Source organism: Arachis ipaensis, chromosome B02 (genome assembly GCF_000816755.2).
Source record: "Arachis ipaensis cultivar K30076 chromosome B02, Araip1.1, whole genome shotgun sequence".
Lineage (NCBI taxonomy): Eukaryota > Viridiplantae > Streptophyta > Magnoliopsida > Fabales > Fabaceae > Arachis > Arachis ipaensis.
Genome location: NC_029786.2, coordinates 27,404,335 through 27,417,115, shown reverse-complemented (window position 1 = coordinate 27,417,115; position 12,781 = coordinate 27,404,335). Strand labels below are relative to the sequence as shown.

The 12,781-nt window shown below is 38.9% G+C and overlaps 1 protein-coding gene across 1 annotated transcript in view; it reads right to left on the bottom strand.

Annotated features, from left to right (window-relative positions):
• The window catches only part of LOC107625177 (5-oxoprolinase), a gene marked incomplete in the record, with an annotated part of 4,357 nt that extends 2,006 nt beyond the window's left edge, over window positions 1–2,351 (bottom strand). Inside the window, 2 exon segments of the mRNA XM_016327752.2 lie at window positions 1–1,839; window positions 2,172–2,351. Coding sequence (XP_016183238.1) covers window positions 1–1,824 — 1,824 coding nt within the window.

Below are 12,781 nucleotides of genomic sequence, written 5' to 3'. Positions count from 1 at the left end.
TCCATCCTCAGTTGTATGTCTTTTGACCATGATTGCAGTGTCTGTACCCTCATATCTCAGATTTAAATATGTCTCTGTTGAAATGCTTTCCTCTTTAAATCCTTGCTTTTGCAACTTCTGCTTTACCTGTGCCACTAATACAGCTTCACGTTGTGAAGCCTCAAGTGTAGATTCGGCTCCATACACTGCAGAATAAGGCTCTTGTGCCTCTTCCACAACATTTGCCAATCCCATGCCATAAGCACTTAAGATCCCACAAAATTTGTGAATGAGCACTTCCTTCATACCTAGTGACCTAGCTATGGCACATGCATGCTGAGGTCCAGCACCTCCAAAGCAAGCAAGCGCATGATTCTTGGTCTCATGGCCCTTCATTTCAGTCAACTGCCTTATTGGTCGACACATTGTCTCATTAGCAACATCCACAAAACCAAGGGCAATCTCTTCCACTGCCATGTCTTTAGCCGTTGGATCCTGGTTCTTTCTGTGAGCATTTATTTGCTCGGCAAGTTTCTCAAACTCTTTTCTTGTAGACTTGACATCAAGAGGCTGGTCTTCATTTGGCCCAAATATGGATGGGAAATAATCAGGAATAACATATCCTAGAATAAGGTTAGCATCTGTAATTGCCAACTCTCCACCCTTCCGGTAACATACAGGACCTGGGTGTGCTCCAACCGATTCTGGTCCAACTTTAAAAGCTCCAAATTGGAACTTCAACTTTGAACCACCACCAGCAGCCACTGTGTTTATGTCAAGCTGAGGTGCTTGTATTATGGCACCAGCAATCTGGGTTTCCAGAACTTGCTCATAGCTCCCTGCATATCGACTAACATCTGTAGATGTACCTCCCATATCAAAGCCAATTAATGGCTTATCCGTTTCAAGATCGAAAAGGGTTTGCGAGTAACCGACAACTCCACCAGCAGGGCCAGACAAAATTGCTTTGTGCCCTGAGAAACTACTCTCAGGTGCAAGTCCTCCATCCGACTGCATAAATAAAACATTCAACTTCCCCAGTCCCTCATCAAATCTTGAGATGAAGCCTGACAGGTACTCTTTAATAACAGGCGTTAGATAAGCATCAACACTGGCTGTTAAACCACGAGGAACAGCACGGACCATGGGAGTCAAAGCAGATGATATAGAGACATGTCTGAACCCCAGACTCAAAGCTAGCTTCTCAACCCGTTGTTCATGTTGTGGATAAGTGTATGAGTGCATCAAAACAACAGCCAAGCAACTAATTCCTTTGGCCAACAACTTTTTAAGTACAGGCTTTAATGCTTCTTCATTAAGAGGCTTTACAATCCTAAGAAGCTCCCCAGAAATTCCTTCAACAACCGATAAAGTATCGCCCTGTTTTTCTTCCTCTTCCTCCTTGCCCTGAACAAGCTGAACCCTCTCCTCCACCTCTACAACCTCTTCATAGAGATTCGACGGCTTCGATACAGTAAGGTCAAATATGCTGGGGCGAGCCTGGTTACCAATCTGGAGTAAATCTCGAAATCCTTGCGTCACACACACAGCAATCCGCTCTCCCTTTCGCTCTAGAAGTGCATTTGTCGCCACCGTTGTACCCATCCTTATCCACTCAATCTTCTCAGTTGGTATCTTTGAGCTGCGTGGAATTTTCTCTCCAGTGAACTCTTCCAAGATCCTCCGAATCCCTTCCACGGGGGCATCATCATAGTTTGAAGGGTCAACAGAGAGAAGCTTCATAACCCGACCATCGAGCCCGCCGGGGATCTCTGCATAAACATCAGTGAAAGTGCCCCCTCTGTCTATACAAAACCTTAATTTCCCTTCAGAAGCACTACCCATCCTCTTAAAAAGCACCTGTAAATTCATACCGATTGCAAAGTCGCAATTCAGTGATCAAATGAAGTAAACTACGAAACAATAATAAGGAAAATGCATTTCACTGAACAGGCAAAGGATAATCATATCATATTCCATTTATTAAAGTCAAGTAGAAAATTACTACTACACTAATGGATTCAGTATTCAACTATTGAAAAAGATAGAAAGAAAAGAACTAGCTAGCTGCACCGCATAAAGAAAAGAATCCAGTCTTAAATATAATTTTCTATTTCTCAATCTCAATGAAAAATAAAAACCCCGCATATGGTTGATAATCACAAATTGGATAAGATAGAAAGAACAGAAACCTGAAAACTGAAATGGGAAGGGGAGTGATGAGAGTGATACTGAAATCGGAGTGAGGTACAGTCTCAGAGTACTTAAATAAAGGCAGATACTCAGATTCAAGAAGGATGCGTTGCGGGTGGTTGGTGAGGAATTCCCTTTCTAAAGTTGCGAACTTGCGATACATGTTTTTGAGTAATATTAGTACAACTAGTTGAACAATTTTAAGGAAAACATCCTCTCCAATTTTTTTAACAATGGATAGAATACAGTGTTATTTTTTATTTTTGATTTTATGAGTGGGATAAAAAATAAATAAAAAAAAATAATAAATAATTAGATTGAACATTGAATATTATCCAATTTTTTTTCATTGGAGGGGATCACTCTCCAATTTTGTACGTTCTTAATTAAACAAAAAATATATTAAGTAAATACCCTAGAAACTTTTGTAATTAATTTATAATTTTGAAGGGGAAAACATAAGTCTTTGAAGATTGCTGTAGACTTAGCGGACTTTGTCAAATTGGAGTAGAAGGCTAACTAAAAATGACATTATCTATTTATAAATTTATAATTTTAGTTTTTTCGAAATTTATTTAGAGGAGTGTTAGGGGCAGCAACTTTTGTGATTTGTAGTCATCAATGATGTTTTTAATGGTGTGAGATTTAATCCAACGGTGTAAGATTATTCACTTTTCTTTTACTAGTTACATACTTTTACTAGTTACATACTGACCAAAATTTAATAAAATTACTGGCCTCCTAGACTTTTCTATTTATTTAATATTATTTTTAACAAATTTAAAAGTATATCACGGAATTAATTTTTTTGGAGATCTATCTGATTTTTTTTTTCTAAATTCTATAAGTCTAGGGCCATTAAAATGGGCCAAACCCATCAGACTAACCCATTTATCCATTTAAATGGATGGATTTTGCCTCTAAAATTAAGCCCGTTTAAATTTTAGGTTAAACAGGCTAACCCGTGGACTAAATGGGTGACCCGTTTATTTTTTTTAGGGTTAAGTATGATTTTGGTTCCCAACGTAGAGGTCGAAAATCGGAATCGTCCCCAACTTTTTTTTTGCTACAAAATGTCCCCCAAAGTTTTGATTTGTTTTAAAATCGTCCTTCGAACAAAAATACTCTTCTCCCTTCACCCCAAAATCAACCACCACCACCACCACCACCACCACCAGAACAGAAGCCTACGCCCAACCAGAACCACCACCACCACCATCAGTATCATCATGGTCATCATCATCTTCATTATAACTTTCTCCAAAATAATCAAGAACCTACCACCACCACCATTATCATCATGGCCTCACCATCATCATTATAAAAAAAAAATAATCAACAAATTTGTACCATCACAATAATCAACAAATTCAGCAACAACAATATTCCAAATTCAAATTTTAGCAACAACAATATTTCACAACAAATTTCACAAAAAATCCAATTTGAAGAAGAAGAAGAAGAAGCTGGTGGTGGTGCAGTGCGGTGCAACAGGGCGACGAAGAAGAAGAAGGTGGTGGTGATGGAATTTTAAAATATCATAAAAGATAATATTATTTAATTATTAATCTTTGGTACCTATATAGATGTGATGTAGAAACTAGAAAGCATAATAATAATTACTAAATTTAAGAAGTCATTAAATTCTAAAAGTCATTATTTATATACTAAAACTTTTAAGATATTGACCAAAATTTATAAATTTAACTTCATAGGTAACTTGATTTGCATTACATGCAAGTTTCAAAATCTTACCTTTATAAACGTTCGTAGAAATATTATCAATTGTTTATGTAAAAGATTTTATTCAAATAGACTATTTTAAAAATTTTTGAATTTTTTAGGGACTATTTTGAGATTTTTTAAATTTTTTGGTGACTGCTATGTACTTCACCCTAAACACTGATTTGTTCAGATCACACACATTGACGGCCAAGTGAACGAGTCAACATTCTACGTTAGTAGTCACCATTAGTGACTAACGAAACTGATGGAAAAACAATAGGAACTATTTTGTGTATCTTAAAACTTGAGGGACTAAAGTATTCGATTTTAAAAATTTCAAGAACTGACTTGGGTAGTTACTCTTAAAAGAATAAAATACTCAAATTAATTTCAAAGGAATTTCCTTCCCCAATTAATGTTTTTTTTTTTTAACTTTAAAAGTTGTTGACAATTATTTTCATTAAATAGATTGATCTATCCATTATTCTTAATAAAACTAAGAGAAAATAGTCATTTCTAACCATGAAAGATTTGGATGTTGACAAAATTGACCATGAAAAATTAAAACTAAAGTTATACCTATATAAGATAAGTTTTGTTCGACAAAAGTGACCAATTACTAAATTTTTGTTCATAATTTCGTAAATACCCCTAACCTTTCATCTCCAAACCTAATCCCTAACCTTAACAATTTAACCCCGCTCCCTCCTCTTCTGTCTCTACCTTCCACCCTTCTCCGCCATCGCAACTCCCTTCCACCACCATCATCCCCTCCATCCTCTCACCCTCCCTTTATTGTTCTGCTGGAAACGCTAGCGTGAGTATACTTGATCGTGATCTTCCAACGTACGTCAGCCTTGGTATCAGGCTCAACTTCTCAGGTGTTTCCTTGTATCAAGGCAATGCTTTACCTAATTCTCCATTACTGTTTGTTTACGTTGACAATGCAAGCAACGCAACAAATAGAAACTTGTGCATGATGGAAACACTATCGCTCGAGAAAGTCGTCAAAAAATCGTATTGTGTGAAAGAGGAGTTAGCGCTAGGGTTAAAATAGGTGCTGTGGTGAAGGCTGCGAGAGGATTGGGGTGCTTGCTAACACTGTTGCCAACAGTAAAGAGCTTGTGGTTGACGCGCACCTACTTTTGACAACGGCGGCAAGTGAGAAAGCCAGCAACACCATGAAGAAGTATCTCTTTATTGACGCTAAACCAACCGTGAAGATAGATTTTGAAGGGACTAAGGTAGGGATCCAACCATCGCCGGTGGTGGCGATGTTCAGTTTCCATGGCCTCAATGGTGAAGGAGGTGGTTGAGGGAAGGGTGGGGAGGAAAATGGAGCGGCGGTGGTGTTGGAGTTGGTGATGATCGAAGGAGAAGGGAGGGTGAGGGGGATGGAGGGGATGGTGGTGGTGAAAGACGATTGTGATGGCAGAGAAGGATGGAGGATAGAGGCAAAGAAGGAGGGAGCGGTAGTTAAATTGTTAGGGTTAGGGATTGGGTTTGGAGATAAAGAAAAATAAAAGGCAAGGGATATTTATGGAATATGAACAAAAATTTAATAATTAGTCATTTTTGTCGAACAAAACTTATCTTATATGGGTATAACTTTAGTTTCTATTTTTCATAGTCAGTTTTGTCAGTGTTCGAATCTTTCATGGTTAGTTTTGCCAGAAATACTTTTTATTTCAATTAAACATGCATATATAATCCATTTCATATCACAATTTCATAAGATATATATATACCTACAAAATTTCTTATACAAGTAACTTACCAATATATATATATACATATCATTACAACTCCTATCCCTCTTACAAATATAATAATAAAGGCGAAGAAAACCTATAACTGTACATACAATAACATAGAATACAATCAGATGCTCGAAAAAAACTCCTTAAATTCTTCGTTCGTCTTGAAAGGAAAAATCTGTAGAGGGTACAAACATCGTCCTCGCTGGTTCTCAGTAGAGGATTTTTAAGAATTGTCGTAAGAGGATATTTAAAACAAAACTGTTTTTCGATTGCAATGATCATCGCTCGTCTTATGAATCTTTTTGAAAACAAACTATTAGTCATCCAAAAACCAAACTTTTTAAAAAAAAACCATAAGTTAATTACCAAAATCCAGATTCATATTTTAAACTTACAGAAATTCCAATTAAACACAATATCTCGTAACTTTTCACTACATGTACCAAAGAAGTAATTTCATCAAACTTACCACTGACTCAACCAATCATGGTCCCAGCCCAAAACAACCAAATCACGGTTTCCGGCCCAAAATAAAATCACATCACACTCCAATCATCATAAACTAAACCAACAATTACAATCACAAGTAATACAGTTTAAACACAATCAAGAGCAATTACATCACATATAGCAACTAGTAGTTAAACAGAATTATTCACATAGGCAAACCAAGTACAATTTGCACACCTAAAAATATCACATAGATGCATATGATGCATGACTATCCTACTAGCTGTGATATCACATTGTCGGTTCAAAGTTGCCAACCCGACACATCCTTTCGAATGTAGCTTTTCTGCCACGTCAGGGATTCAGTGCCCTGCACACTATCGTTTCAAGGATATAGTGCCTAACACACTCTTATATCAGAGAAGGTTATGCGAGTGGGATACTACCTCATCCTTCACATTTGAACGTAAGCGGGATTAACCACCGTCCTTATGCCGGCGCCGCAACCTCGACAAGTGGGATTCACCACTATCCTTACCCGAGCCGCATAGCGACTTACCAAAACAATATATAATCATAAATCATCCCAGGGATATAGTTTCCTGTACACTATTGTTCTTGAGATATAATGCCCGGCAGGCCAGCACACTATCAACTTATCATAATCATCCTCATATCTCAAGTTCTTTCAAGCTCATAAACTATTTTTCAATTTGAATCTCTTTTAAAAGACTCAAGAAAATCATTTATTTTAAATTTACTAAATACTTTTCAAAACAGAACTTTTTCCTATTGAATCAGACTCAAAACATAATTTCTTTCTTAGATAATTCAAACTCGAAATATAAACTTTTCTTTGATAAATCAAATTCAAAATAGTATAATTCTTTTCTTAACTAAATAAAATTCAAAACATAATTCATTGCTTTTCTTAAAAAATCAAAATCAAATAATATAATTCTTGAATCCAAACTTTTCTAAATAACATTTCAAACCAAAACTCCAATTTAAAAAAAAATTCGACAGCATCTCTTCTAAAATTCGGACTATTGCCACCAATCAAGGGTCCCAACCAAACCATTTATCAAACTTTTTTCAACGGGTTCAAAACCCAACCATTCCCAAATCTCAAATCATTTTCTAAAATCAAACCAATTCTAATATCAAATCATTTCCAAATCTCAATTCATTTCCGAAACCAAATCATTTTCCAAATCTCAAATCATTCTTTAATAAAACATACGAATCAGATTTTCAAATCAATCTTTCATTCACTACCACAATGAAACTCAATAATAAAAAATAGCCACAATCCGATCATCTTCATAAGGACCTTAAATCAATTACAAAACCCAACTAAACATCTTCAATCGATCAATAAACCAATCAAGCAAGCAATCACATTCATTCAAGGCAACTCAGTTCACTCTATAAGACTCACATAATCACCAAAAAATATATTATTTGCATCAATATCGATTTATAACAATTCTTGAAAATAAAATAAGTTTAATGAAAGCGCCCCTACCTCAATCACGACTCAACGTGACAAAAACTTTCTTTTCTCTCGGCCTGCAACAGCGGTAGCCACGACCTCAGCTTTATCTATTATCCGCAGCAACAACCGCAACTCCAATCATGACATGCAATAACCGGAACTTGACCCTATGTTGCCAAAACCTCAAAAACATATACAAAAAAGCGACTAAAAGATTTTTCGAAGCAAAAGCAACTTACTGCACAAAAAGAAACCAAGAGCGGAGCAGCCACAGCTCCGATGATGACTGTCGGAGAGTGGAACGGTGACTGAGCTCCAGTGGGGGTGCTTACCCCGAAGGCAGAGGCAACCACCAACCACGGCGTCAGTAGGGAACGGCACTGCGCAGCGGTGCACAACTCGACCGCAGCTCAGTAGTGGCGAGGAACAGCGACGGCATGAACGGCGATGAAGGTGGCTGACTCCAGTGACGGTGATAGGTCGCGATGAGGACGACGATGGCGACGGCGGCTTCCCTTGGCAGCGAGGTCGTAGCAAAGTTGACGCCTCTCCCTCTCTTTGGCTGGTTCTCCCTCAGTGTCGCGCTCTTACCCTCCTGACGCTCTTGATGACAACGGCGACCCTCCAGCATGACGATGACAACGCGAACAGCTTCCCTCTCTCTCCTAGCACTCGTCCTTCTCTCCTTCACCGTTGGCGCCAACGACGGCGACTTGGCGGCAAGACGGCGCGACAACGAGCTGGACGCGGATGGGTGTGACGGGGTGCAGTGGCGGCAGGGCTCCTTTCTCTTCTCTTCTCCCTCACTCCTCGGGCACTCCCTTTCTCTTTTCTAGGGCTGTTCAAATTCAAACCGATCCAAATTAAACCGCTCATCCAATCCAATCCAAACCGAAAATTGATTAAAACCGCACTAATTCAGATTTGATTAGATTCTATTTTTTGCAAACCGCTGGATCGGATCGAATTTCAAATATACTTTTCATAACCGATCCGATCCAATTTAAATCGCACAATGTGCTATAATATTATTATTTTATTATTATATTTACAATTATACTTATAAAAATACTGTTAAAAAAATTTAATTATTAAAAAAGACTTTTAATATTAAAATTATTTAAAAGGATTAATTTTATAATATTTAAAAAAAAGGACCAAATCTTTTTTGTGAAGAGAGAAATATATTTTTGGATTATTTTTTCATTTATTTCTTTTTTTGTAAACATATTTTTATTTTAATTATCTATCATATTCAAATTCTTATTCTTCGTCTATAATTCATAAAGACATTTGTTACTGCCAATCATAAAACATAAGACCTGCGAGTATACTAATGTCTTACTATTATCATATATAGAGTAATTATCAATGAACATCAAATAAATCATTTAAAACTTGTGGAATTTGTCTCGAGAGATCTATTTCTTCAATTATTCAAGGGTAAAAAACACAAATAAACCAAGGGGGGAAACTTGTTACATGAATAAGCCAAATGAAAAAGAGATCCACGAATCAGCCAAACCCTATTTATATACAATTCGAACCTAATTGGTTCGAATTACTACCGATTTTGTCCCTCAAGTAATTCGAACCTAATTGGTTCGAACTACGTTCAATGCAATTTGAAGCTAGATGGTTCGAATTAGTAAGGAACGAAGCTGCATATGTTACGTGCATGGGATCGGAATTTATGAATATGTTTTGTTTAGGTAGTATTAAACGAAATGTATGCTGAACACGCATGAGAATAAATTAGTGTACGAGTTACATTACGAAGACATGATGCAGCAATTAAATAACATCAAAATGCAAAGTACAAATGTTTTCTCTCTAACACAGACATACATCTAAAGGTGGATACAAAGTAACACTGGTAACAAAATACATAGACAAACATGGGTAACATACAACTAGGCACATAAATCATCTAAAAAGGTGCGACCCCGTGAAGCAACGACGTGAAACCCATGTCCTCTGACCTCTCCGAATAAACGGCTCCTGTTCCTCGATCTCCTCGTCCTCGTCCTCGTTCTGCGGGGCTGGCTATGCAGGCGTCCTAGGCTGGACATGTACCGGTCGGGATGAGGACGGCCCGGCAACTGAATGTGACCCAGCAGTATGTGCGGACGCTGGGGTACCACCCAAAGCGAAATACTCAGGAGGAGGAACGGAGGGCGGCTCATTCAGATCGACATCTAACGGTGCCTGTGTCCCCGTCGTCTGACTCCGCCCAGGGACAGCCTCATCATCATGCATGATGGCACTGATGTCATCAAAGAAGGGGGATCCAAGATCCCCGTCAAACCCAACACCGGCAAGTAGGTCTAAAAACGTGCTGCTTGGACTCACCCATGGCCTACTCTCCTGAGGTGTGGGGTCTTAAGGTGGAACTCCAACTAAGTAATCTCCCAGCGGCACCTCCCCAAGTCCAGCCTCAGCATGGGGAGCAGGATCTCTGGTGGCGTACCCCTGTCCACCAAGGCCACCAGCCTCACGACCGTCCTGGCCCTCGACGGGCGCCTTCCGTCTGCCTCCACGCCCTCGTCCTCGACGACCACCCCTACCTGCCTCATCAGCCTCGTCGATAGCCCGCTCCAGCCACCTCCACTCACGCTGGCTCCGTCGTGTCCCGACACGAGCTCTCCTCTCAACCCGACGCCTATCAGGGACGTCGTCGACTCGATCCATGTCAAGAACTCGACCAGGACCCTTCTGTGACGCCTCGACAGGAATAGGAATGCCCCTCGGATCCCCCATATGAATATCGGGTGACAAGAACCTCTTCCCATGCTGGCTCCACCAGTCTAGATAGGCGTGCGAAGGTCCAGGATCGGCAACAAAATCGAACCGGAGGACGTGGTCCGCACGGGTCTCCCAATGAATATGCCAATCTGGTAAGGCGGACGGGAACCAACGATCACCGCCTCTCCCGTCCTTCGACATCAGAAAGTCGATGTTCAGGGCGGGACGCGGGAGGGGCTGCAAACAGCTGAGTGCCCAACAACATCATGATATAGGCACGAGCGAAGCACCGCATAGTGTCCTCATCGGCTCCCTCGGGGCACTGTCCGAAAGTCTCCTGGAACCAGGTGCAGTTTACTGCGAACTTCTGAACCTGGCTCGGAGGAGGTATCACTCCAAGCAACTCCTCGAACCACACCCAAGCTGGACGTCCACCCTCGATATACAGATGGAAGTCTGTAAGGCAACCGCTGACATAACGCCCGTCCACTGCCAACCCCAACTGGTATGCCACGTCCTGAAGCGTGATCGTGCACTCTCCGAAGGGCATGTGGAAGGTATGCGTCTCAGGACGCCACCTCTCGACGAAGGCGCTGACAAGGGGCTCGTCTAACCGGAACCATCTATCGTTCAGTCTAACCAGATGGTATAACCCGGCCATCTGCAGGTACGAAACATAACGCTCATCGAGTGGCATGCCTTGTTGCCGCCGCATGCTCCTGATGCATCGCTGTGGCTGCGCATTAAATGGACCACATTATTAAACCACTTACCCTAAACCACCAACTAAACCGCATGCAAAACCACTAAATTAAACCATTTGCAATACCACTACAACAAACCACTAACAAAACCACCTAACATAAACCACTTACATAAACTATTCACAGAAGCGCATATAAAACCACTTACAAAAACCCACTTACCAAAAACCGCCCCCCTAAACCGCATGCAATAACCTCTAAGCTAAACCATTTCCAATGCCACCCCGATAAACCACTCACATATAGAACCGCTAAAACCACATGCAAAACCACTAACTCAAATAAACCATGTGCAGAAACTTTTCTATGTACTAACCTCGTCGTTGATGACCCCAGCTATATGAGCAACCCCATCCAACCGGTACAGCCTTGCAGGATCGTCCCCCATCAGCTGAGTCTTCGGTTCTACTATTTCTCGGATCGAATCTGGGTCGTTTTCTCTGGGATTTGGTGGGGTATGGAAAAGGATAAGTGATTCGAATCTGCTTGATTCGAACTCCTTATATAGCACAATCACTCATAGGTTCGAATTATTTGATGCACGTAATTGAACGTAGTTCGAACCAATTAGGTTCGAATTATAAAGTTGAAGTTCGAACCTATTAGGTTCGAATTATGGGTAAATAGGGTTCGAACCAATTAGGTTCGAATTGTATATAAATAGGGTTTGGCTGATTCGTGGATCTCTTTTTCGTTTGGCTTATTCATGTAACAAGTTTTCCCCATTGGTTTATTTGTGTTTTTTACCCATTATTCAAGGCTTAACCCTTGAATCAAATGCAATAATCGGTGCTGATCTAATTGGTCTCTGGTGTGAAATATTTGTAAATTATTGCATTTCACGCCTTGAATAATTGAAGAAAGAGATCTCTCGAAACAAATCCCACAAATTTTGAATGATTTATTTGATGCTCATTGTTGATTACTCTATATATGATAATAGTAAGACATTGATATACTCCCAGGTATTGCTTCTAGGTCTTACATTTTGTGATTGACAGTAACAAATGTCTCTGAGTTATAGATGAAGAATAAAAATTTGAGTACGATAGATAATTAAAAAAAATGTTTAAAAAAAAGAAATAAATAAAAAATAATCTAAGGATATATTTGTTTTTTTACAAAAAAAATTTGGTCTTTTTTTAAATATTATAAAATTAGTTCTTCTAAATAATTTTAATATTAAAGATCCTTTTTAATAATTAAATCTTCCTAACGGTCCTTTGTAATAATTTTTCTTAATTTTATTTCTATTGTTATATTATCGTTGACTTTTTAAGATATTGTTGAGACTTGTTATGTCATTGTTGATTATTTAAACTTTGATATTGAGACTTGTTATATGTATTTTATTTTTTTAATTTACAAAACTACAAATCCAATCCAATCCAAAGCGCACCGCAAATAAAATTAGTGTTCAGATCAGATAAATTTTTAACTCAAAATCGATCCAAACCACACCATAAATACTCCTATTATTTTCTGTTCTGTGGGAATGGAGTGGGTGACGGCTGGAAAAAGGGTGAGGGGTAAAGGTTTGGAAAAAAATTAGGGTTTTGTTTTGGAAACAAAAGCTACTACTAGTGTAGATATTTTAGAAAAAAATTAAAGGTAATATAATAACTAGAAACAAATTTTAATCTAACAAAATTATCTTTAAAAAAAAT